Source organism: Pristis pectinata, chromosome 6, assembly GCF_009764475.1.
Source record: "Pristis pectinata isolate sPriPec2 chromosome 6, sPriPec2.1.pri, whole genome shotgun sequence".
In the NCBI taxonomy this organism is placed as follows: domain Eukaryota; kingdom Metazoa; phylum Chordata; class Chondrichthyes; order Rhinopristiformes; family Pristidae; genus Pristis; species Pristis pectinata.
This window is the reverse complement of record NC_067410.1, coordinates 109,090,187-109,118,122: the sequence shown is the minus strand read 5'-3', so window position 1 is coordinate 109,118,122 and position 27,936 is coordinate 109,090,187. Positions and strand designations below refer to the sequence as shown.

The window sequence follows — 27,936 nt, the reverse complement described above, 5'->3', positions numbered from 1 at the left end:
TTCCAATATCTGCACTGATTTGCTTATTGATTAAAGTTGAAGGCACATTTTTAAAAACATTTTTAATAAACCAAAACCATTGGCACACGAGAGATGGGAAATATTTGGGGATGACGGTCACAAGACCCTTGGCTGGTTGGTTTTGACATGGTTTAATCGTGAAAACTTTGTCACAGCTGTGTTTACCACAGCAACACCCATGTAGATGCTTAAACAACTATTGCACATTCAACAGATAAAAAATACACCCATGTACAAAACAGAATATTGCAATTATTCATCTGTTGGGAAAAACTGAGCATGACTTGAATCTGCTCCTGCGCCAGATATTGGGCAGCTATGCAGAGTCGATGTGGGCCAATATTGTGTCCCTGACTCTTTAAATCAAATGCCTTCTCAAAGCTATCAGAGACAATATTGGCAGTGGCTTAATGTGCCTACAAGTGTTCCATGGAATTAGAATAACACTATACATTAGAAGAAAAACATTCATAATTTGCAATAAAGACAGTAAAATAGTTTCCAGAGGCCATTTGCCAAAAGCCTTGTTAAATAGTTAACTGTTTTTGCATCGGTCCCTGTGATCCACCAACAGGCCGAACATCAGTTTGGGAGGGAGCCGGAAGATAATCCATCAGGATGGTGGTGTCAAGACCAATTCCACCCGCACTGTTGTTAAACTGGAAGTGGCTGTATCTGCCATCAGCCTGGGTGAAGTTGAACCCAATGCACCACTTCAATGAGCTGCCATTCTGATTACTGTTACCCACAAGTGCGGCCGACATGGTATATTAATTCTCTCCTCTTCGGGCTCCTGCTAGACCACAGTTCTGTGGACAATAAGTGATGGCAAAGTGGGGACTCTTCACCTTCAAACTAACCAGAGAACGGCAGTGCCCATTGCACCAGGCAGCCATTACAGCCTTCGTATCATTTGCACCCACGCACATTTGCCAGGAAGATCTCTGTAAAAGCAGCATCAGCAGAGACCCTGACAGATACTCCAGGAGTTTTGAGGCCAGTTCTAATCATTCCACTCCGCTAGAGAGCATCAAACCCAGGGCAGATCCCTGTGGCTTAATATCATGTCATCATACACTCACACACATCTAACTTGGGAGCCACTACCTTGGGAGTGAACACCACCAATAGCCTGTCCTGTTGAACCATGTAGGCACCATGGCCAAGAAAGTGGAGCAGTACCGCTACTTCCTCAGGAGGCTAAAGAAAATTGACATGTCCCAGTTGACCCTCACCAATTTTTATTGACGCACCATGGGAAGTATCCTATCTAGATGCATTAGGGCTTGGTATGACAACTGCTCTGCCCGGGACAAGAAACTGCAGAGAGTTGTGGACACAGCCCAGCGCATCACAGAAACCTGCCTCCCCTCCATGGACTCTGTCTACACTTCTTGCTGCCTCGGTAAAGCAGCCAACATAATCAAAGACCCCACCCACACCGGATATTCCCTCTTCTCCCCTCTCCCATCGCGCAGAAGATACATAAGTCTGAAAGCACGTACCACCAGGCTCAAGGACAGCTTCTATCCCACTTTCTAAGACTGACGAACAGTCCCCTAGATGGACTCTTGACCTGACAACCTACCTCGTTATGGCCTTGCACCTTATTGTTTGCCTGCACTGCACTTTCTCTGTAACTCTAACACTTTATTCTGCATCCTGTCATTGTTTTCCCTTGTACTACCCCGATGTACTGATGTTATGAAATGATCTGTATGGATGGCATGCAGAACAAAGTTTTTCACTGTATCTGGGTATATGTGACAGTAATATACCAATTTTCCACCTTCAATCCACTAGATTTTCAATGTAGTTGTCTGTACTTGAAGGGAAGTTTAATCTTAAAGGGAAAGCCGGTAATTTTGAACCAAATTCTGATCTCACTAACCATGTGACCCATATGACGCACCTCCAATGACAAATGACAAGGTACGGAGAAGAGGCTGGGCAAACCATTAATTTTGCAAATACTCAACACAGTGCCCTATTGGTTAATGACGTAAAGTTAATGATTAATGGGTCAATCTTTTTCCCAGGGTGGAAATGTCAAATACTAGAGGGCATATCCTTAAAGTGAGAGAGGAATAGTTTAAAGGAGGTTTGATATTCTATTTTTGATTCTAATGTCGTCAGTCCAGTGTACAGGTTTGCTCTGGGAAAAACTACAACCTAACCAGATCATGGTAAATGGTACCGACCCACGCCCGACTAATTCTTTCCATTATCTATCTGAGCCAATCCAAAAAGAATTTGCAGGAAAGCAGAAGACACTGCGCTGCACACACATCAGTGTTGATCAAGAACAGAGGGCAGAGGCAGTGATACCAAGCTCACTGTCCTGAGATAGATAGAACTGGCACAGTACAGCCTCTGAATGTCCTGTCAAGATATACACCCAGCTCAACCTGAACCCAACATAGAACAGTACAGCATAACAACAGGCCCTTTGGTCCACAATGTCTGTGCCAACCATGATGCCAATTTAAACTGCACGTCTGCCTGCAAATGGTCTGTATCCCTCCATTCCCTGCCTGTTAATGTGTCTGTCTACATGCCTCTTAAACATTGCTGTCGTATCCACTTTCACCCCCTCCCCTGGTAGTGTGTTCCAGGCACCTACCACTCTCTGTGTAAAAAAAACTTGCCACACCAACTTCCTCTAAACTAGGCCCCTCTCAGTTTAAAGATATGCCTTCTATTATTTGACATGTCCACCCTGGGAAAAAGACCCTGTGATTGGGCCCCATTGCATTCAGGTTGGATACCAAGACCCTGGTAGAGAGGCAAGAGGAAGGGTAAATGATCTCTGTCCCACCCAGCTCACAAACCAACCAATGACAAGCAGCTGCTGGAAGTGCCCATTGGGATCTGCGCCGTTTACGGGTGAGGAAATCCTTCTGAACAGCTCAAGCACAATGCAGTAATGGTTAAATCAAAGCATAACGGCTCGGAGGCTTGCAAATCCAGAATGATAATCCATTATAGAAATGTGTCCAGCTTTCATTTTCAGGTTAAACATCTGAAGTTTACACGTAACTGAAAACACCAAGCACTGAAGATTAATGAATGAGCTTTTTGATTTGAGCTGAAGAACTGGTAGAATTATTATTCCTGAGGGCACGTACCACCAGACTTAAGGACAGCTTCTACCCCACTGTGATAAGACTATTGAACAGTTCCCTTATACAAAGAGATGGACTATGACCTATGAACTCACGATCTACCTTGTTGTGACCTTGCACCTTATTGCACTGCACTTTCTCTGTAGCTGTGACACTTTACTCTGTACTGTTATTTGTTTACCTGTACTACATCAAATCACTCTGTACTAACTTGATGTAACTGCACTGTGTAATGAATTGACCTGTAAGATCGGTTTGTAAGACAAGTTTTTCACTGTACCTCGGTACAAGTGACAATAATAAACCAATACCAATACCAATTAACAGCTCCTTCCCTTCAACCATTCGGTGTTTGAACCAACCGGCACAACCCTAATCCCTACAGTTTAGCAACACTATGACCACTTTGCACTAAAATGGACTTTTTTTTTGTTCTAATTGTGTTCTTTCTTGTATAAATTGTTTATGTTTAATTCATGTTTTTCTCATGAATCCTGCTTAGATCTTGCGATGTGCCTGTGGTGCTGCTGTAAGTTTTTCATTGCACCTATGCATACATGTACTTGTGCAAATGACAATAAACTCCATTTCGATAATGAAGCTAAAAGTAGCTAGGAACCCAAGGACATAGAGAGACTTCTCCCTCGTCTCCCTTTCAGTAAGCCCAACCAGTGAATGGCCTTTTAAAGTGAGATCACTTTGCAATGTAGGAAGTGTTCAGTCATTATGGGCACAGTAAGATCCCCAAACAGCAACAAGGTAATGACTTGGCTAGATCAGGCCGCATCTGCAGAAAGGTAACAATTTAAAAGTTTAGGGGCAGCACTCTTTGTTCTGATGCAGAGTCCCTGACCTGAAACATTGCCTGTTTCTCTCCCCACAGATGCTGCCTGACCCACTGAGTGTTTCCAGCATTTTCTGTTTTTATTTCAGATTTCCAGTATCTGCAGTTTTTGGATTTTCAGTAAAGATTTGGCCATCTAACTTTAACAATGTTAACCAAGGGATATCTCCTCTTCTTCACTTGAAACAATGGGATCTTTCACATCCACCTAAGAGAGCAGACAGGGCCTATGTTTGAAGTCTCATCCTTCCAACAGTACAGCTCTCCCTCAGCACCCCCCGGAACAGCAGCCAAATCTTTGGCACATCCCCTTTCCGGCTTTAAAATGTAAGGTAACTCAGAAAAAAAGATGAGGAAAAGAAAAAAAATTGCTGAGCTTTGGGAAAGAGTTTGGCAGCTCCTTGGAAAAGGATTAATGTCCCGTTCTGTGCTGTAGGATTCTGCACTCTAATGGCCGGACAATCCGATACGGCGTGTTTAGCCCCAAGTATTAATTTGAAAGTTACACCTGTAGTGTTGCCAGGTTTGGGTTTCAAACACCTGAAGGTTGTAAGAGGAAGGGAAGGTGGAGGAAACCTAGACTGTGGGATCCAGCATCTCATGCCAGCAAGCTATAGAGTTTTTGGGGCCAGACTAGGGTCAAAGCATCAATGGCTTCACTGCATTCAGCATGGTGGGTGGTCAGAAAATCTCTGAATGAACCACTTCTCCCTGTCTGACTGCAGGTTCCCTGTCACCTGTCTCTGCAACTGTAACAGATTAAAGCAAGATACACACACTCACAAACATGCGTGTACATGTACCCACAAACACGTGTGTTCATGTACCCACACATGCAGACACACACACATGCATTCACACACAAATTTTGGTGACTTTGGTGGGAGTCACTTTTGGTTGAGCCGAAAAATATTGACATAATCTACTACATGGTCAAATCTACCCTCCAGATTGTGTCTGAACTTGGGTGGGTACTGACCCGAGCTTGAAACAAGCCCCAGAGATGGGGTCATTTGTATCAACAACTGAAGATTCCAGTTCAGGTGTTCAGACTGATGCAGGCGGCTCAGTGGATATGTTGGAGCCCACTGAAGACAGAACAAGTGATTCAACTGCACTTCTCCCAAGGGTGGTATCGACGTGATGGCTCCCCATCACATTCTCAAGGTGCAGCTCGGCTTCTTGTCACCCTGAGAAGTGGAAGGGAATAAAAGGAGGATGTGAACCAAAAAGTCGAACCAGGATGTCCTTCGATGCCAGTCAATAAGAGTTGATGGACAGCAGTGGCTGGAGGAGGGAGGTCCTATTGGTTGAGGTGACATCATAGTCGGAGAACTGAAGCCCTTTTGGCAACGCACGGGTGTGAGTTGAATTGTTGGAACTCAAGATTTGGCAAGATCCTGTTGAAGGTAACTTCCCTTGAAGTTCTTGGAGGTTCTATATGTAAAGACAAGGGATCCTCAGGTAACATTGCTCTGACCTTTCGCTCTAATAGTCCACCACAAGGTCCTCGCAGGTACATGTAATCATACCAGCTCAGGTCCTAACGCTTGTCCTCTTAAAAATCAGCAAAATGGAAGGGTTTAGCAGCTTTTACACTAGAGATGAGGAAGGTTAGGACTCTTTCAGCATGTTGATGCGGGCGCAGATCTTCAGTGCTGGACCCAACTTGATGTTCATGGCACTCATGAGGTGGTCCTCCTTCAGCAGGAGCAGAGCCTGCCCATCAATCTCCTGGGATCGGAATTCCTCAGCTATGTCCTTACAACCTGCACATGGAAACCACACAAAACCATCAGGAGTATCCTTAAAGGGGGTGTTTTCAGTTAAAACAGTGATCAAAGGTCAGTGTCCAAGCTGTTTTACATTGTTGGATTGGAGCTGTTGTCGAGAGAAGGTTGTAAAACTTTGGTTAGGTCACACCTGGAGTACTGCACTCAATTCTGGTCGCCCCATTACAGGAAGGACGGGGAGGCTTTGGGGAGGGTGCAGAAGAGGTTTACCAGGATGCTGCCTGGATTAGAGGGTATGAGCTATAGGGAGAGGTTGGACAAACGTGGGTTGTTTTCTCTGGTGCGGCAGAGGCTGAAATGAGACCTGACAGAAGTTTATAAAATTATGAGAGGCACAGATAGGGTAGACAGCCGGTATCTTTCTCCCAGGGTCGAAATGCCTAATACTAGATGGCATGCATTTGTGAGGGGGGGGAGAAATTCAAAGGAAATGTGTGGGGCTAATTTTTTTTACACAGAGAGTGTGGGTGCCTGGAATGCGCTGTCAGGGGTGGTGTGGAGGCAGATATGATAGAGGTGTTTAAGAGGCTCTTAGGCACATGAATATGCATGGATATGGACCATGTGCAGGCAGAAGAAATCAGTTTAATTAGGCATCATCAGCTTAATTAATTCGGCAAAACAGCGTGGGCCAAAGGGCCTGTTCCTGTGCTGTACCGTTCTGTGTTCCAAGACTTCCACTGAGGAGAAGTGTATGACCAAAGACGACGTAAGGGTGAATAAAACCCCAAGGCTGGATGAGATCAATCCCAGGATCAAGGGTGGATATAGGTGGAGCCCTGGTGGATATTTTTGTACCTTTGTTACCCACAGGTGAGATGCCAGAAGACTAGAGGTTAGGGTAAAAAAGAGGCTGCGGGGTGACCCAATACAGGGTATTTATAATTTTAAGAGGCATAGATATCGTAGATAGTCAGAATCTTTCTCCTGTGGCAGTAGCATCAAAAACATGAGGGCATTGGTTTAACATGAGAGGAAGGAGTTTTAAAGAGGATCTGAGGGGTAATATTTTCTACACAGAGACTGCATGGTATGTGGAACTCACTGCCAGAGGAGGTGGTAAGATCAGATACAATTACTACATTTAAGAGACATTTAGACAGGCACTTGAATAGGCAAGACATAGAAGGATATGGACCTAATGCAGGCAAGTGGGATTGGCGTAGACGGGTGAAAAGGTCAGCATGGTCGGGGTGGGCCAAAGGGCCTGTTTCTGTGCTGTACAACTCTGTAAGAGGGTCATCAAGACATTCAGTAGAGAATTCAGAAGAAACTTCTGCAGCCAAAGAGCATGTTGAACTTGCTTCCACAGGGAGTGGTGAAAGCAGATAATGCAGAGGCCGTTTAAGGGACAGACTGGAGTGGAGCAGGAACCTGGTGTGGAAGGGTTGAGATGGATCATTTGCTGCCATGCGTTTATCCTTTGTAAAAGCTAACAGGAGGATGGACACGCTTTAGTGTGAATCTAGAGTAGGATGTCTCACAGCTGTAAATACGGAGATCCCACCTGGTCGATGATCATATTTATGAGGTTTCTTTCTATGGGCTGAATCCACAATTCCAGACTGAATACCATGCTGAATGAGGGCTATAATATTGTCCCCACACACTCACCCCCCCCCCCCCACCAACCCTTTACACTCCTCCAACCTGGAGTCTCCAACCTGATGGCATGAACATCGAATTCTCTGATTTCTGGTAACTGCTCCTCTCTGTCCCTCCCCCCTCACCTTCCTTTCTCCTTTCTCCTTTTCCTCCTGATCCAACTGGCCCCCATCACCCTACCTTTTCCCCTCCATGTGCCCGTCACCCACACACTCCTCCCACTGGTTCCCCTCCCCACCTCCCTCCCTTTTTTGAATGGTCCACCGTCCTCTCCTATCAGATTCCATCGTCTTCAGCCCTCTTGTCACTTCCACCTATCACCTCCCAGTTTCTCACATCATTCCCACTCTCCCGCCTCCCTCACCTGCCTATCAACCCCCCTCACCTGGATTCACCTCCACCTTTTTATATCGGTTACCTCCCCTCGTGATGAGTTCGTTGTGCGTCGCGTGTCAGCCCCTCCCTCAACGCCACCCGGAGCCTGCGGATAGGCAGGTGGAGTGACTCCGGCACACACCTGGCAGCGAGTATATGAACTCCCACACGTGATCGACGGTCCACGTCGTCGGGTCTGCGTGCAGCGCCTCGCCGCAGTTCGGCGCCTCCCTCATCCTCAGCTCGCGCATCTCCCGCTCCCGCTCATTCTGCCGACGGCGGGTCGTCATGGCGACACTCACGGCCTCCTCGGGCAGCGGTGGGTTGGACGTGGCCGTGGCCTCTTCTGCAGGAGGGAAACCAACCGGCATCTGGGAGGAGATAACAATGAGATGGTTCAGAGGTTGTCCAATCAGACAACAGAGCAGAACTTTACAACTGTATGATTAGTTTATAATGAATCTTGGCGATTCCTCGGTGCTGATCCCACTTCTTGTAATCAAATTCTTAGAGTCATAGAGTTAAACAGCACGGAAACAGGCCCTTCGGCCCAACTCACCCATACCGGCCAAGGTGTCTTACTGAGCTAGTCCCACTTGCCTGTGTTTATACTTTTCCTTTTCATGTACCTGTCCAAATGCCTTTTAAATGTAATTGTTCCCACCTCTACCACTTCCTCTGGCAGCTCGTTCCATACACCCACCACCCTCTGTGTGAAAAACTTGCCCCTCAGGTCCCTTTTAAATCTTTCCCCTCTCACCCTAAATCTATGCCCCCTAGTTTTAGATTCCCCCACCTGGGAAAAAGACTGTGTGCATTTACCCTATCTATGCCCCTCATGATTTTATAAACCTCTATAAGGTCACCCCTCGGTCTCCTTTGTTTCTGGGAAAACAGTCCCAGCCCGCCCAATCTCTCCTTCTAACTCAAGTCCTCCTGAACCGCAACCTCCTTGTGAATCTTTTCTGCAATCCTTCTCCAGCAGGACTGTCTACAAGTGGCTCAAAAGGTTCTTCCTGAACAAATTTAAAAAACTCAGTTTCCAATTTCACTCCCAAGGCTACCCAACCCTGATCCAGACATAAGAGTCATACAGCATGGAATCAGGCCCTTTGACCCAACACGTCTATTTTGACCACTAAGCTAGTCCCTTTAACCTGCGTTTGGCCCATATCCCTCTAAACCTTTCCTATCCATATACTTATCCAAATGTCTTTTAACTGTCGTGATTGTACTTGCCTCAACCATTTCCTCTGGCAGTTCATTCCATTTATGCACCACCCTCTGCATGAAGAAGATAGAGAAATAGGGGGCTATGTAGGAGGGAAGGGTTAGATAGATCTTAGAGCAGGATAAAATGTCAGCACAACATTGTGGGCCAAAGGGCCTGTACTGTGCTGTAGTGTTCTATGTTCTAAGTTGCCCCTCAGGTCCCTTTTAAATCTTTTCCGTCTCACCTTAAACCTGTGCCCTCTAGTTTTTGATTACCTTTTCCTTGGGAAAAGACTGTGTGCATTCACCCTATCTATGCTCTTCATGATTTTATACACCCCTATAATCATAACCCTGCATAATGACCTGTCAAGCCAAAATTATCTTTCATGTTGTCCTTGCTAGCAACCCCATAAATACAAACAAACGTATTGCAATATGTTCCAACGCAACTGGGCACGGATGTTACTGACCCTCACTGGGCTTTGTACTCAAGGGAGCAACATGAATGAACCTGAAGTGTAACAAAGCATTGAGTCTGCTCTTGTTATTCTCACATCCTTTATACCTGTCTCATAAAGTGGTCTCCTGATGCTCCTTCAAGGATGTTGGCCCTCCTCCCCCGCCGACTGAATACGTGAGGCTCCGGCTTTCTGTTCCACCGTGAGCTCTTGTCCGACTTAAAAAGCCCCATCCGCTTGCTGCAACCTACGTTGTACCTTGAGGAGAGAAGCAGGAGAGGAAGTATTGCTGAGGAGTTCTTCAAACAAAGGGGGCAGCACATTATCTTACAAGGGGCAGAAGAACATAGACAAATCCCTGGAGATGGCAGAACACGTTGAGAAGTCAAAAAAAGCAAACAGCAACCATAGTTTTATAAGCGGAGATGTTGGATACAAGAGCATAGGAAACCTTCATATGGATTACTACTAGATTAATTATCAGCACACTTTAGGGTGGATGTCAAGACTTGTGCAGGTACAAAGCAGATGCAGCAGAACGGTATTAGGGACTGGGAAATTGGAGAAGCTGAGTGGGGCAGGGAGGTCCCCTCGGAGGAGAACAGGTAGCCCATAAGTTGTTTGTATGTGAACCGAAGTACACTGGGCTGGAACAAACCTAACCTCCGTAAAGAGCATGGATGTACTGAGCTGAGGGGTCTGGATGCACTTTACACCTGGCCCCTCAGTCCTCCACCAGAGAACGCTGCCATGAGTAGCATTTGAATAAAGTCCTTCAACTTGATGTAAAGGGTAAGTAGTCAGTTGACTTTCCCTTATGTTACTTGATCTTTACATTTTCTGATAAATTACTAGTAGTTTTTTAAAAAATTTTATTTACAGCGTGGTAACAGGCCCTTCCGGCCCAACGAGTCCGCGCCGCCCATTTTAAACCCCCAAATTAACCTATCCATACGTCTTTAGAATGTGGGAGGAAATCGGAGCACCCGGAGGAAACCCACACAGACATGGGAGAACGCACAAACTCCTTACAGACAGCGACGGGAATTGAACCCCGATCGTTGGCGCTGTAATAGCGTTGCGCTAACCGCTACGCTATCGTGCATAGCTGCAACATGACTTTCTGACTCCTATACTCAATGCCCCAACCAATGAAGGCATGCCATCTTTACCACTCAATCTACTTGTGTTGCCCCTTCAGGGAGCTATAGACTTGGACCCTAGATGGCCCAGTGGTATCTGTTATCTTGAAAGGAGCCACACAAGCTAGTCCCAGAGTGCACAACATCATGGGCCGGAGCCCATACTGTGCTGTACTGTTCTATGTTCTATGAGTGGTGTTAACTTGGTGCTGATCTGTAAAAGACATGCTATCGATTAGCCCCCCAATAGAAACTGCTCATTTATAAATTTCTATCTATTTATCCAGCAGTTAACCTAGAACAGCCATTGTTGAAGATATACCAAGTATGAGGGGCATAGATGGGGAGGATAATGAGAAACTTTTCCCCATTACGGAGACATCAAACTGCAGAGAATTGACACAGCTCAGCACATCACAGAAACCACCTCCCCTCCATGGACTCTATCTATACTTCTCACTGCCTCGGTAAAGCGGCCAACATAATCAAAGACCCCATCCACCCCGGACATTCTCTCTTCTCACCCTTCCTATCAGGCAAAAGATATAAAAGCCTGAAAGCACGTACTACCAGGCTCAAGGACAGCTTCTATCCCACTGTTATAAGACTATTGGATGGTCCCCTAGTACAATAAGATGGATTCTTGACTTCACAATCTTCCTCGTTATGACTTTGCACCTTACTGTCTACCTGCACTGCCCTTTCTCTGTAACAGTAACACTTTATTTTGCATTCTGTTATTGTTTTCCCTTGTATTATCTCAATGCACTGTTGTAATTATATGATCTATATGGACTGTATACAAAACTAGTTTTTCATGGTACGTCAGTATATGAGACAATAATAAACCAATTTAATTTAAGTTCAGCAGGTAGGAGATTTAGAGGAGATTTGAAGAAAAAGTTCTCACTTAGAGGCTGGTTAGAATCTGAAACAAACTGCCTAAGAAGGTGGTGAAGGCAGGTACTCTCACAACATTTTAAAAGTATCTGGACGAGCACATGAATTGCCAAGAGCTATTAAATAGGTTTAGTCTACATGAATATTTAATGACCGGCATGGACATGGTGGGCCGAAGGGCCTGTTTCTATGATGTGCCATTCCTTGGCTTTGATGGCAACTTTCAAAGCTCCCCTCCTGTGCGCTTGATGAGCTGAGATATCAGAACAGCAACCATCACCTTTAATATGGTGAAGCCTCCCAAAGCATTTCACAGAGATGCTATCGAACGAATCTTGCAGCTTTCCCACAGAAAATAGATGTTGGATGCAAATTGCTCGGAAATGCTGCCTCGTTTGGTCCTCCTCGCCAAAGCACGGGTCCCGACCTCACTGGAGTTTCCCTGTCTGCACTCCAAAGTTGCCCTCTGTTATGTATACAAATCTCCCTGTGGGAACTGACTGACATTTGATGCATTGTTGTACCGGCCACTGCCATTAGCTGAGGAGTCACTGCCTTCAATAATTCTATTAATAGCTTTACTCCCATTATTTCCCCTTGGCAAAACTGGCAGCAATTTCCAGCATGTACCCTGGTGAATCTGCCTGAAACAGCAGAGCCAGGGAAACTCAGCACTGGTTCTGCAATTCCATTCATTTCGAAGATGAACATTGTCAGGGGTCCAGGCGTATATTTGGCACATTAAAGTTTTTTTTTAATTGCTTGAGTTTACTTAAATATTTTGTTTTAAATTTATAGTATCATAGTGAGAGAGCCACAGAACATGGCAATAGGCCCTTTGACCCCTGAGGTCCGTGCTAACCATCAACCATCTATTTATACTAACCCAACACTAATCATTTTTTATTCTCCCCACATTCCCACTGACTCCCCCCAGATTCTACCACTCACTGACATACCAGGGCCGATTTATGCTGATTAATTAACCTACCAAACTGCACATTTTTGGGGTGTGGGAGGAAACCCAAGCACCCGGAGGACAATCGAAAAATACTGCAGATGCTGGAAAGCAAAAATAAAACCAGAAAATGCTGGAAATACTCAACAGGTCAGCACGCTTATGCAGGGAGAGAAATAAGAGTTAATGTTTCAGTTCCAAGACTATCAAAACTCAAGGAAAAGCCGGAGGAATGCCACGCGATCACAGGGAGAATGTGCAAACTCCACACACACAGCACACGAGGCTAGGATTCAATGTGGGTGACTGGAGCTAAGGAACAGTTACAATAACAGCTGCATCACCATGCTGTCCTGTGTAATACTTCTGTGAATACATTTTCATAAGTATTACTAACACTAACTTTTCAAATGGATTCATTAATTCACCAGATGTCGACTGTACATTTCCCTCCACAGATGCTGTTCAACTTGCAGAGTTCCTTCAACAGATTGTTTCTTGCCCTAGAATCCAGCACCTGCAGTCTCTTGTGTCTCCATTAATTACTTAAGAGATCTTTTTCATGTTTTTCAATATCAGGCGCAGTCAGAACATGTTTGAAACACTAGTTAGGAAAGGAGGAGAGGTTTGGCTCATGGTCAAAGTGTTTCTGGGTGAGCCTTGTTCTGGGTCCACACACCTCCACGTTAACTGCTCTGCATGTACAAACCGCAGCACAGGGATTCACCGCTGAGAGCCATCAGAATATATAACACCTATGGATCTACAAGAGGTAAGCGGGTGGGTCAGGGGCAAGCCAATGCAGCTTGCTGCTGGCAGAAAGTTCTAACCCATTAGTGTTGATGAAAGGTCATCGACTTCAAAAGTTGTCTCTGCAGATTCTTTTTAGCACTTCCTGTTTTTATTTTAAGAGGAATTTAGGAGGGGTCACCGAAAACCTGGTCAAAGAATTACAGAGATTTATTGTGAATACTCAGCGGCTGTGGAGAGAGAAACAAAATTGACCTTGAAGATGCGAAGTAGGGATCTGGCAAAAATTAGGAAGAATGATTATAAATAGAAAATACTTAAAACGTTAGCAGTGTTCAAATTGCCTTTGGTGATGCAGGAGATTGCAGATGCTGGAATCTGGAGCGACGTACAATCTGCTGGAGGAACTCAGCAGGTCGGGCAGCATCTGTGGGAGGAAAGGAATTTTCGGCGTTTCAGGTCGAGATCCTGCATCCTTAATTATCTCTTTTTTCCTATTCTAATGGAAGGTTATTGACCTAACGTTAACCCTGCTTCTCTCCCCATAGATGCTGCCTATCCTTCTTTGAGTCACAGAGTAAGACAACAAGAATTAATGTAGATGGGTGCCTGATGGTCGTTGCGGATTCAGTGGGTCCATTCACCATCAAGCATCCAGTTACACTAATCCTCTCTAATATCTCTCATCTGCATCTACCTATCACCACCTTGTGCCCACCCTGCCTCCCATCTTTTGTTCAACTATCACTGCTCTGCTTCCCCCTTTTCCTATCTTCAGTCCTGAGGAAGGGTCCTGACCCGAAACGTTGACCGACTGCTTTTCTCCACGGATGCTGCCTGGCCTGCTGAGTTCCTCCAGCATCATCGTGTTTTTCATCTAGATTCCAGCATCTGCAGTCCTTTGTTTCCCTGCACTAATCCTGTGCTAAGAAGGTTAAGGAGGTTTGGAATGTCACCAAACACTTCAACAAACTTCTACAGATGTACTGTTGGAAGTATTCTGCATGGTTGCATCACGGTCTGGTACAGCAATTCAAATGCGCAGGAATCTAAGAAGCTGCAGAGAGTAGTGGACTCAGCCCAATACATCATAGGCATGTCCCTCCGCACCATCGGTAGTATCTACATGAGGCAGTGCCTCACAAAGGCAACATCCATCATCAAAGGTCCCCACCATCTGGGCCATGCCATCTTCTCGCAGCTCCCATCGGGCAGGAGGTACAGAAGCCTGAAGCCCCACACCACCAGGTACAGGAACAGCTACTTCCCTTCAACTATTCCATTATTGAACCAACCTGCACAACCCTAATCACTACCTAGGTATAGCAACACTATGACCACTTTGCACTACAATGGACTTTTTTTTCATTCTAATTATGATCTTTCTTGTAAAAATTGTGTACATTTGATGTTTAATTTATGTTTTTCTTGTGAATGCTGCTTATATGATGCTCTGTGCCTGTGATGCTGCTGCAAGTAAGTTTTTCATTGCACCTGTGCACACATGTACTTGTGCATCTGACAATAAAATCAACTTTGAACCCATTTTATTCTCCCTACATTCCCATCAACGCCCCCCACTCCCCAATTCTCCCACTCACCTACATATCGATGAATTTACAGTGCACAATTCACACAGCCTTGGGATGTGGGGGGAAACCAGAGCACCCAGCAGAAACCTATGCGGTCACAGGGAGAACATGCAAACTACAGACAGCACTGGAGTTCAGGACCTGGGTCAGTTTGGGGAGGGAACCCAAGAACTTAAGCCTTGGCTGAAGTGCATGTGGTGAGGCAAAGGATTGAAGGGTTCACCAGATGTAGGACTGGAGGAATGCAGTGTTCTTCGAGCATTGGTAGAATTATTTGTGTGTGATATAACCAATATTGTTCATATCTTCCTGAACCACTTGCACATTCCAACATTATTGCCATTTTCCATTAGGTACTGATGCTTATGCATAGGTGAGTCTATACTCTCTTTTGGCTCCACCTCCTCTGAGGACAGTTCTACATTTTTGAAGGATTTTGTTTATTCGTTATGGATGGAACAATCAAAAATGAAGTTAGTGGCTAAGTTTTTGATATGATGCAGTGCTCCAGATGTCTGAAGTTGGCAAGTTCCAAGAAACTTTATTGAAAGTATAACTCTTGTTTTCTGACTGCTAAGCAGCCTTGCAATGATTCCAAAATTCCACGGCATATCTTCGTACTTGTGCCTGCTCATATTTCAGATCATAATGTTTAGTTTAGTTCAGTTTGTGATGGTATTTATACAGGGCAATCTAGTTTGGCTTGGCAATGAATTAATAACAGGGACCTGTAATATATACACCAGAACCGCTCCCACTGTCTGATTGTATATTCTGTGCAGAGACGCCAAATGGAAGGAACACCACCACCATTAACTTTGCACTTGATTGATTTTCTTCCCACAGAGCTTCAAAAGAAATGCTGGATGCTTTTCAAGATTCTGGGCATATTAGAAAGCTTGGTAGATCTGCCAAACTGATAGAGATCACTTTCATCACATCTTCTGGCAACATCTTGGACACAGAATGATTGGAACTGACTCATATAGGTCAGCCTGGAGATGTCAAGCACAACTTTGGAAATAAGTTGTGCCTGTTTTATGCAATCACCAATGCCAAGTGAGGAAATTATTTTCCTTTTGAGTTGTTCAATAAGCAGTGCATTTTAAAAAAAAGAAAATCTGTTCCACTCCTGCAGTCTGCCTCACAGCCAGAGTCTTGCATTGAAGCACAGAGTTAGAATGGTGTAACAGGCAGCCTGGCCTCGGAAACAGGAACAATGAGGTCTTTTCTGGTGCTGTATGTTCTTGCAAAGGAATAATTCTCTTCTACTGCTGCAACACTGTAAATCAACTCACTGAAAGTAAGCCAGCAAAAATACAGCAAGCTCAGTAACCCATTCTGCAGGTTCCTGCTGCTGAATGTTTGAAAGTCTTCCCTCACCCCTCGTTCCTGTTAAGGTCTTCTGGCTTATTCACACCGTCGACCTCTTCACCAGCTCCACCTTGTGCGTGTGAGTGTGGGGAGGGTTGGAGGGGGGAGGGTTACAGTTACGAAATTGGGGTGTGGTCATTTAAAATTGAGATGCTCAGGAACAACTTCTTGTAGAGGGGTGGTAAATCTCTGGGATTCTCTACCACAGGGTTGTGGAGGCTGGGTCACTGGGAGTGCTTAATGAGGAAGTAGATAGACTTCTGAAGGATCGGGGAACTGAGGGCAACGAGGAACCGGCACAGGAGAGGAGTTGAGGACTGGGGCAGATCAGCCATGATCTTATAGAATGGCCGAGCAGCTCTCTCCTGCTGCATTCTAACACTACCATTCCAACATGGCATGACAAGTACCAGGAGCAGGAGCCGGCCATTTGTTCCTGCTACCCCATTCATCAAGATCATGGCTGATCTTCTACCTCAGTGCCATTTTCCTGCACTATCCCCATGCCCCTTGGTTACCTTAATGTCCAGAAACCTATTTTGAATGATCTCAATAACTGAACCTCCACAGTACCCCAAGGTAAAGGTCTTTCTCCTCATTTCCATCGGAAGTGGTTTATCCCCTTATCCTGAGACAGGAACCCCTGGTCCTAGACTCCTCCTAATGGAAACGTCATCCCCACCTACATTCTATCCAGGTCTTGCAGTATCCAGTGGGTTTCAATGTGACCCCCCCCCCGTTCTTATGAACTTGACACAGGCCCAGAGACATCAAACACTCCTCATTCCTGGGATCATTCTTGTGAACCTCCTCTGGACTCTCTTCAGGGCCAGCACATTTTTCCTTAGATACAGGGCCCAAAATTGCTCCCCTTGAAGCTTCTATACACCCTCCTCCCGATTCATAATCACACCTAGCTTCATATCATCAGCAAACCTGGTGCCCTCAAGCCACATTTTTGGCATAAGAGTGTGAACAGTGGGGGCCCCCAGGTACTGATCCCTGTGGTACCCTACGAGTCACAGTCTAGCAGCCACAGAAGGACCTGTTTATTCCCGCTCTTTGTTTTCTATTTGTTACCCAGTTCACAGTCCAGCCAGCGTATTGCTCCCAATTCTATATACTTTACTGGAGGAACTTAGCAGGTTGAGCAGCATCTGTGAGGGGAAAGGAATTGTCGACATTTCGTGTCAAAACACTGCATCAGAACCTGAAACATCGACAATTCCTTTCCCTCCACAGATGCTGCTCGGCCCACTGAGTTCCTTCAGCAGAGAGTTTGTTGCTCCAGATTCCAGCATTTGCAGTCTCTTGTGTCTCCATATAATCTAACCTTGTTCACCAAACTTCAAGGTGTGAATTTATCGAAATCCTTGCAAAAATCTAAATACACTATATCTGCAGGCTCCCCCCATCTACATAACTAAACACATCCTAAAGGAACTCCAATTGATTAATCAAATAAATGTGATTTTCCTTCAAATCAAAGACCCCATTCACCGCAGGGGTCGGTGTTGGGGCCGCTCCTTTTTACCTTGTACATCAATGATTTGGATGATGGAATAAATGGTTGTGTGGCTAAGTTTGCGGATGACACCAAGATAAGTGGAGGAGTAGGGAGCATAGAGGAAATAGAAAGAATGCAGAGGGACCTAGACAGTTTAGGAGAATGGGCAAGGAAATGGCAGATGAAATTCAATGTTGAGAAATGTGCAGTTGTACACTTTGGAAGCAGAAATAAGCGGGTAGATTATTATCTAGAAGGAGAGAAGATTGATAGTGCGGTAGTACAAAGGGACTTGGGGGTACTCGTACAAGATACCTTAAAAGTTAACCACCAGGTTGGATCGGTGGTTAAGAAAGCGAATGCTATGTTGGCATTCATCTCGAGAGGTATAGTGTATAAAAGTAAGGAAGTGTTGATGAGGCTCTACGGGGCGCTAGTGAGGCCTCATTTGGAATACTGTGCGCAGTTTTGGGCCCCACATCTTAGGAAGGATGTGCTGACGTTGGAGAGGGTTCAGAGGAGATTTACGAGGATGATTCCGGGAATGAAAGGGCTTAAGTATGATGAGCGTTTGTCGGCTCTTGGACTGTACTCACTGGAGTACAGAAGGATGAGAGGGGACCTCGTAGCGACATTTAAAATGTTGACAGGTAAGGATAGAGTAGATGTGGCTAGGCTGTTTCCCTTGGTGGGCGAGTCCAGGACCAGAGGGTACAATCTTAGAATTAGAGGGTACAGTTTTCAAGACAGAGATGAGGAGAAATTTCTTTACCCAGAGGGTGGTGAAATTGTGGAACTCCTTGCCACGCACAGCAGTGGAGGCCAGATCAGTGGGGGTGTTCAAGGAGGAGATAGACAGATATCTAAATAGTCAGGGTATCAAGGGATATGGGGATAAGGCTGGAAAATGGGATTAGAATAGTTTTTTTTTCCTTTTTTTCTTTTTCTTTTCTTTTTTTTCTTTTTCTTTTCTTTTCTTTTTTTTCCTTTTTTCCCACGCCATTTCTTTTTCCCTTTTCCTTGGAGCAGACTCGATGGGCCGAATGGCCTGCTTCTGCTCCCTTGTCTTGTGATCTTGTGATCTTGTGACCCCAGACATCCTCTCTTCTCCCCCCTCCCATCGGGCAGAAGAGACAAAAGCCTGAAAGCACGTACCACCAGGCTTGAGGACAGCCTCTTCCTGCTGTTATTATATTCAATGGTCCCCTAGTACAATAAGGTGGATTCTTGACCTCACAATCTACCTCATTATGACCTTGCACCTTATTGTCTGCCTGCACTGCACTTTCTCTGTAACTGTAACACTATATTCTGCATTCTGTTGTTGTTTTCCCCTGTACTACCTCAATGCACTGATGTGATGAAATGATCTGTATGGACGGCATGCAAAACAAGTTTTTCACTGTACCTTGGTACATGTGACAATAATAAACCAATTTACCTTCCATAAATCCATGTTGAGTTTTCTCAATCCAATTATTCTGTTCTAGATATTCTAGAAGTTTAGACGTTATAAGTTCTCTATCTATGACTCTCATAGTCTGATAAACTTCAAGAAGTTTGTAAGATTACGAGAGGCGTAGATTGAGTAGGCAGCCAGTATCTTTTTCCCCATGGTCGAAATGTCTAATACTAGAGGGCATGCATTTGAGGTGAGAGGGGGTAAGTTCAATGGAGATGTGTGGGGCAGGTTTTTTTTACACAGAGGGTGGTGGGTGTGTGGAATGTGCTGCCAGGAATGGTAGTGGAGGCAGATACAATAGTGGCATTTAAGAGATTCTTAGATAGGCACATGGATGTGCAGAGAACAGTGGAGTACGTGTAGGCAGAAAGGATTAATTTAGTTAGGTGTTTAATTAGTTCAGTACAACAGTGTAGGCCGCAGAGCCTGTTCCTGTGCTGTACTGTTTTATGTTTGTTCTATATTCTGTTGCTATATCCTTCACAGAACAGTTTCTCAGTTTCTTCAATGAAGGAATCAATTACTTAATTTTACACGCTTGTCTCGGTAGGCGACACTCTTGCCTCAGGTCTGAGGGTTGTGAGTCAAGGTCTCACTCCAGAAGTTTGAGTGCAGATCTTCGCCTGATATTCAGAATGCAGTACCAGGTTCAATTCCGGCCGCTGTCTGTAAGGAGTTTGTACGTTCTCCCGTGTCTGCGTGGGTTTCCTCCGGGTGCTCCGGTTTCCTCCCACATTCCAAAGATGTACTGGTTAGGAAGTTGTGGGCATGCTGTGTTGGCGCCAGAAGCATGGCGACACTTGCAGGCTGCCCCCAGAACACTCCATGCAAAGATGCATTTCACTGTGTGTTCCGATGTACATGTGACTAATAAAGAAATCTTATCTTATCTTACCAGTCTTCATATCAAAAGCACAGTCTTCATATCAAGAGATCTGGTTCTGTTACAAGCATGAGTTGTGCTTCTTTGGAACTGAGATAGCTGGTTGCCCAACTTGTGGCTTTCACTGGCCGGAGGGTCAAAGACCACAGGAGCCATGGGATGGAGTTGGCTGAGGTTTGTGAGCCGAGGGTGGGGAAGATCCAAAGGACTCCATGTAATTAAAGGAATGTGAACCCACTGCAGTCAGGTTGGGAACTGTTCAGGGACACCTTCTTTAAATCAGATACCTGCAGAGATTGCAGTGCTATTAAGTGCAGGCTGCTTTGACAGAAGAAGGCATGGGAACACCACCACAAAATGTATCACTGGTGGAAGCATCATTGAATTTCCAGAGTAGGATGATTTGATTTGGAAATTATCGTCATCACATTCCATTCTAGAAAAAAGAACACACACACTACCACTGGAAAAATCAGCCCTAGCCATATGAAGTTACAGGCCGGAGTGCTAACTCCCTTAAATAAAAACAAGGAATGTAGAGAATACTCAACAGGTCAAGCAGCATCTGTGGAGAGAGAAACAGAGCTAATATCCATCATCAGGGACACCCACTATCTGGGCCATGCCCTCTTCTCAATGCTGCCATCAGACAGGAGGTACAGCAGCCTGAAGACCCACACCTCAAGATTCAACAACAGTTTCTTCCCCACTGCCATCAGGTTCTTGAACAGACCAAAAAAATTTTTTACACTACCTTGGACTATATATATTTTTTTCTCTCTCTCAATCTTGCACTCGTGTCGTTATGTTTATTTTGTTGTTTACTTTGCACATGTGTAAGTTGTGTATAATTTATGTTAATTTAAGTTTTTGTTAACGGGTTTGCACTTGCTAACGGGTTTGCAAAGAGCTAATTTTCATGGCATTTATACCCTGTGTATGTGTGCCTATGGTAATAATAAACTTGAACGCGGTGGAGGATTTTTTAATCAGACTTTAACACGTTAATCATATTGACCAAGTCATAGATCCATCCTGCATTATTTAAATTGGGTCAAGTGAATGGACATTTAAAGAGTCATGTAACTCAAAATTCATCCTTCAATGCTTCAATAGGTGCCAACTTCGCTAAGGCACTGTGTTGGTGTTGTTACGAGCCAGGTTGCTACTTGGTGAATGTCCCTTTAGGGCCGCTGGACAGTTGAGTAGTAGTAGTAGTAGTGTGTGTGTGTGTGTGTGTGTGTGTGTGTGTGTGTGTGTGTGTGTGTGTGTGTGTGTGGTGTGTGTGTGTGTGTGTGTGTGTGTGTGTGTGTGTGTGTGTGTGTTGTGTGTGTGTGTGTGTGTGTGTGTGTGTTTATCCACAAGACGGCAAGAATAATTGGAGTGTGCTGGCTGTTTTGCACAGAGAGTCGAAGAGAGAGAGAGAAAGAGAGAGAGAGAGAGAGAGAGAGAGAGAGAGAGAGAGAGACACTGACTGACTGCTGGTCTCTGTATCGATGGATGAAGAACAATAGCTGTGTCTGTCACTACAATCCATGTATGGATTTTTGGAGCAATCAAGTGGAGTCCACTTTGTCGTTAACCTGTGCTGGAAAGCAGGTATTTCTGTGGGCGGCCACATATCGAATGCCTTTGGGGTGGCAGATACTTCGGAACAAAGCAATGGAGATCATCAGTGATTGAGGTGTCCGATGGGTTCCATCGTGGAACATGTGGATTTCGTAAATTCTCTTTACATTCTCTCTACATTTTCTCTTCAGTCAATGGTGGTTTTGCAAAAGCCTTTGCTCACGTTTTACCTTATGACTTGCTGAACTGAACTTTGAGAATTATTCCTGGACTTGGGGTTTAGGAATTTGCCACACACACACTTTGAGCTTAGTTTTGGGGTTAATGTTTAATATCTAACATTTTTACTTTTCTTATTATTACAAGTAGTTATTAATAAATAGGTTGTAACACTCATATATGGCTCATTGTGTTTCTATTGTTCCTGGTAATGTAACAGTATAAAGCCTGCTTGGAACAAACAACTGGGGATGAATATCAAGAGAAACAACAGCCAAAGTCACTGGGTCAACGAGGTGCATTTAAGGGATGAGCTAGCACGTCAGATCCTGACATCTGGTGCTATCTGTTACTGTGGGGATCTCCTCCCGCATCCCAAGGTCATGCAGGTTGGTAGGGTTAATTGGCCCCTGTAAATTGCCCCTAGTGTTAGTGGGTGCGTGGGAGAATCAGGAGGCGATAGGTGACAGGGACGAAATGGGGGGGGGGGGGGGGGGGGGGGGGGGGGGGGGGGGGGGGGGGGGTGTGGAATGGGATTGGTCTGAGAACCGACATATACTCGACGGGCTGAATGGCCTCCTTCGATGTGAGAAGAAATGACAATAAAAAATAAATCTTTAGAGATGATACAAAGTGCTGGAAATGCTCAGTGGGTCAGGCAGCATCTATGCAGAGGAACAGGCAATGTATAACACCAGAGTTAGAACCTGGAATCCGTTTTCAAAACCTCTCCTTCTCTCTCTGAAGAACTTCTTAAACCTTGACAAGCTTTGGCCACTTTTGTAATATCGCCTCGTAATACCACTGCAAAGTGCCTTAGAGCATTAAATAAAAGGCATCATGTAATGGAAACTGCTGTTTTTGATCAAGGAATAGAAGAGAATTGACAAGGGGCAGTGAGGTAGGAAGGCTTCTCACGTGGAGTCACATGAACTTGAACTTCATTAGAGTCAAGCTTCAGTAGGATACCAGAGAATGTTTAATGAGCATGTGTGACAATCCCCTCTCTCCTGCCTATGGTAATAACGAGGCAAGTGGGAATGTCACACATACAAGTCCAGTATTCGCCAATTAATACTGCAATCAGTACTGGGCTGAGAGGTACTTTTAAATGAATGACGTGATGACAGATTTTGGAGGAGAAAACCTCAAACATATTACAAGACAGAGTTGTTTGTTTATTGAAAAGATAATTACAGTAAAAATCTGTTAATCTGGAATGTTTGGGATTATGGTTGTGGGCAAATTTTTTGGACTACTGGATTTATCCCAATTCAGATGAAACACTTTTAATTCTTTTTTTTGGATGTTACACAGTAGTATAATGAGTTTTCCAGTAAATGCAGTAGGTTTAAAGGGAGCACAGGAAACGAAACAGGTTGAGCTTCAAGGGACCATGAAAGGGAGTGCAGGAATCGGGGCCACAGTGAGTTTACAGGGAGTGCAGAAACAGGGGCCACAGTGAGTTTAAAGGGAGTGCAGAAACAGGGGCCATAGTGAGCTTAAAGGGAGTGCAGAAACAGGGGCCGTAGTGAGTTTACAGGGAGCACTGGAACTGGGGCTCGTGTGTTAAAGGAAGTGCAGGAATCAGCACCTGGTGAGCCAGGTGCCAAACCATCGAGATCTATGAACAATCAGACTGCCAATTATCAACGCTTACTGAACCTGGTTTAGCAAACAGTTAGGCAATATATCAGAACAATAATTCATTTACTTAAAAGTTAACTTCAATCAGCACAGAAAGGCACTGAATATACAGCCACTGAACGCATACCTTTTGGCACAGGACATGGAGCAGAAACGTTTTGACCTTCTGAATTTGTGAGCGTAATCCATCTTGCCACAGAACTCACACTTGAGCATATCTGGGTCACTGCCCTCCATTCCTTCTGAAATTACAATCAAAAAAGTCATTCTGTGAGACGACTCAAAACTGAAAGGGTGGGGCGTGTTTTACTGGGTGTGAACTATTGCGGTCACCCGGCTGCTGGGGTGGGTGAGTTTCTGCAACGTGCACCATCTACAACAGTGATTCTTGATCTTTTGGAACAAACGTCTCTCCTGTTGACACTCAGTAAACACACGCCCTCCTTATCCCCATGAAGACCTGACGACATCATGAGCAGATGCTTTAAGGAGTTGGTGTTGCCCCCAAAGATTTCTGGAGGTGGGTAGTTAATATATTTTTGTTCCTTAGTTTTTTGTGGATTTTCTAACCAAATTACCTCAGCGTTATTCAGGCTGCTATCTTTGTGCCCCGCCCACAGGAGAAGGGTGGGGAGGCTCACACATCCCAAGTTAGGAACCACCAATTCCAAGAAGGTTTTGATTCCTGGATTGCCTGGTGAGGAACAACTTAAAGAGGAAACATGATTTGCATTGTTGCGTTGTAAGAGCATCTGTTGTTTGCTGATGCAATGAATGTAAGGAAGACATATACAGATAGTTTTGCATTTCATGGATACAGGTCATCCCTAGATTACAATAGGGTCCTACTCCTGTCACCCGAACAGTTTACAAGTCAGAAATGTGGCCGCAAACCAAGTTCCCACCCGGCAGAAGATTCCTGCAGCTGCCAGCAAATCCATCCCACCGGTCACCCAACGCTCGTTCATATGTGCAGGCTGTATGTAAACCGGGCATTTGTAAGCTGGGGAGGACGTGTATATTCTTTATGAATAAAGTACATTGGACTTGTACTTACGTATGGCATGATCTGCCTGGATGGCATGCAAACAAAAGCTTTTCACCATATCTTGGTCTCAGGTGACTATTGTAAACCAATACCAACAGAGAAAGTTGGGTGTAGACTGAATGGGCTTTCGAGGAAGGAGAGGTGATGTTACTACAACATGTAAAGTTCTGACGGATGGGCAGGTAAACGCTGAGGGGATATTTCTTCGAGGGGGAATCAAGATATGGGGGACACAGTTTCAGAATAAGCAGTCACCCATTTAAGGGAAGAGGAAGAATTTCATCTCCCAGAGGGTTGTAGATCTCTGGGATTTTTAACCCCAGAGAGCTGTAGAGGCAGCATCTGAATATATTCAAGGCCAAGAGATTTTTGGATCAGCATTGGGAATCAGGCAGGAAACTTGAGATGAGCTGAATGACGTAGACGGTTCAAAGAGCCATGGGGTCTATACTTGCCCCTGCTTCTTACGTTCTTAACCCTGAATGTCTTGACTGGCCACTTAAGGAAGCATTTAAGAGCTCTCCACACATCAGTGGGTCAGGAGACACACACAAGCAGGTAAGGACGGGACATATGCTTCCTTGTATGACATTAGTGACCAGATATGACAATTTGGCCATTTCATGGTCATCAGTAATGGCGTTAATTTTTTTATATACAAATTCCAGATGGGCTTCACAGTAACTGCCTCACAGCTCCAGAGATCCAGGTTCGATCCTGACCTCGGGTGCTTTCTGTGTGGAGTTTGCACGTTCTCCCTGGGACCACGTGGGTTTCCCCCGGGGGGGTGGTCCGGTTTCCTCCCATATCTCAACGACGTACGGGTGGATACGTTAATTGGCAGCAGTAAATTCCCCCTAGTGTGTAGGTGAATGGTTGAATCTGGGGGGAAGCTGATGAGAACATGGGGAGAATAAAATGGGTTAGGGTAGGATTAGTGCAAATGGCTGGTTAATGGTCAGCATGGACTCATTGGGCCGAAGGGCCTGTTTGTGCTGTATCTCTCTTTGATTCTCTTTAGCAGCAATTTGGGCTTCAGGTTACTAGCCCAATAAATTGGCCACCCAGCAACCTTAAAGCAGTTGAGACAATTAACATAGATTCATAGCGTCATGCAGAGCAGCAGCAGACTATACAGCTCACTACATCTGTGCTGGCATGAAGCATTCATCTACACTGATGCCATCTGTCTCAGCACTCCCCCTCTCCCCTTTATCCCGGCCCTCTGCCCTCTCAGTCCTGATGCAGGGTTTCAACCCGGAACGTCGACAATTCCTTCCCCTCCCCACAGATCCTGCTCGACCCGCTGAGTTCCTCTAGCAGATTGTTAGTCGCTGCTGACACTAATCCCATCAACTGACCTCCCTCCCTACCCACCCCGCTCCCTCCTCCTCCCCACCCTCAGTGATTCTCTAACACTCCCCTACACACTCAGGGCAATGAACAGCAACCAATCTACCCCGTCGTGGCCCTTGCACTTTACTTGTCTGCCTGCACTGCACTCTCTCTGTAACACTATATTCTGTATTCTGTTTTTCTTTTTACTTCCTCGATGTATCATATATGGAATGGTCTGCCTGGATGGCATGCAAACAAAAAGCTCTTCATTATATCTTGCTACACACGACAATAATAAACCAATTACCAATTAACCTACCAGCATGCCTTTGGGACGTGGAAGGAAACCAGAGCAGCCGGAGGGAACCCAAGCGGTCACAGGGAGAACGTGCAAACTCCACACAGACAGCAGCGGAGGTCAGGATCCAATTTGGGCTGTTTCATGGGATTCACGGGCTCACTTAGTGGGGTCACAGGGTAAAAAAGGGATCAGATGGATATATTGATGGCAGGGGAGCTAAAGATTAGTGGAAGGAGCTTGTGTGGACTGATGTTCGATTGGATCAAAAGGCCATGCTGTAGAATGTGAAGTGGTTCATGTAATTAAACTCACTGAACAGAGCAGAGAAAATTCTGACCCATTTGCACCACAATCTCCAAGACTTACAAACCTTCACCAGTGAGGTCATCCACATCGCTGTCGAGGGACTCTTCAAGCGGTTTGCTGGCGTTACTCTGGATCTCTCCGGCCGACTGCACAGGGGCAGGGGGAGTGGTTGGAACTTCGCTTGCCACTTTCTGCTTGACGGGCTGCTCGGTCAGCAGTGAGGAGCGACTCACCTGTTGGAGGGAGGACGATCAAGTTATCAACGTCATCGCAATGAGTCTCAAACAAGCTGAAACACTGGGCACAGAAAGGGTTAATCTGTGAGACCCACATTCACTAAACTGTAACCCCTTGAAAGCAGGAGGTCATCAAACTGAGATCATCCGATTTAAATAATTCCTTTCCCTCCACAGATGCTGCTCGACCTGCTGAGTACCTCCAGTAGATTGTGTGCCAAATCAAAGACCCCACCCACCTACCCTGGTCATTCTCTCTTCTTCCCCCTTCCAGCAGGCGAAATACTGGTATTGGTATTGGAATTGGTTTATTATTGTCACTTGTACCGAGGTACAGTGAAAAACTTGTCTTGCATACTGTTTGTACAGATCAATTCATTACACAGTACATTGAGGTAGTACAGGGTAAAACAATAACAGAATACAGAGTAAAGTGTCACAGCTACAGGGAAGTGCATTACAGGTAGACAATAAGGTGCAAGGTCAAACAAGTCCATCTCATTGTATAATAGCCTTTATCACCGTGGGATAGAAGCTGTCCTTGAGCCAAAAGCCTGAAAGCACATACCACCAGGTTCAAGGACAGCTTCTATCCCGCTGTTATAAGACTCTTGAATGGTCCTCTTGTATGATAAAGACGAATTCTCAACCTCACAATCTACCTTACCATGGCCCTTACACCTTATTGTCTGACTGCACTGTACTTTCTCTGTAACTGTAACACTATATTCTGCATTCTGTTCTTGTTTTCCTTTTGTATTACCTCAAAGTACTAATGTTTGGAACGATCTGTATGGATGGCATGCAAGACAAAGTTTTTCACTGTATCTCAGTACGTGTGACAATAATAAACCAATACCAATTACCAGTAAGGTGGATGGAGAGGGTCACAGGTGTCCAGATTAGAGAGCAAAACCATCATATTACAGCCATGTCTTTCAGTTGAGGTCAGGAGGTACTTCAATCACACAAATGGTCGTAAAAGTCTGCAACCCTCACCATCAAAAGCATTCTGAGGCTGGGGAACTAACAACATCAGATAAGAATTATGCAATTTTGTCTGGAATTTTACCCTGAGCTCCACATGAAGGAATAAAGCAGCACAGAAAAGAAGGCTGGTCATTCACATTGTAGATAGTTTGGCAGGTTATGTCTTCTAACCCCATTAAACAGACACTGGACCAACAAAAGTTTACAGAAACATAAACCACAGCAAATATCATCAGGAGGAGGCCATTAACCTCTCCAAGCTTTCTCTCGCTTCCAAA

At 45.0% G+C, this 27,936-nt stretch overlaps 1 protein-coding gene across 4 annotated transcripts in view; it reads right to left on the bottom strand.

The window, feature by feature from the left end:
• Window positions 1-103: 103 nt before the first annotated feature.
• phc3 (polyhomeotic homolog 3 (Drosophila)) overlaps window positions 104-27,936 on the bottom strand; it is an 87,409-nt gene continuing 59,576 nt past the window's right edge. For all 4 annotated transcript variants that reach the window (XM_052018866.1, XM_052018865.1, XM_052018868.1 and 1 more), the window contains 5 exons: window positions 26,497-26,665; window positions 23,567-23,681; window positions 9,544-9,694; window positions 7,906-8,134; window positions 104-5,759 (listed from right to left, as the gene is read on the bottom strand). In XM_052018866.1, coding sequence (XP_051874826.1) covers window positions 5,605-5,759; window positions 7,906-8,134; window positions 9,544-9,694; window positions 23,567-23,681; window positions 26,497-26,665 — 819 coding nt within the window. In that variant the 3' untranslated portion in view covers window positions 104-5,604. The remainder of the gene's footprint in view (window positions 5,760-7,905; window positions 8,135-9,543; window positions 9,695-23,566; window positions 23,682-26,496; window positions 26,666-27,936) is intronic.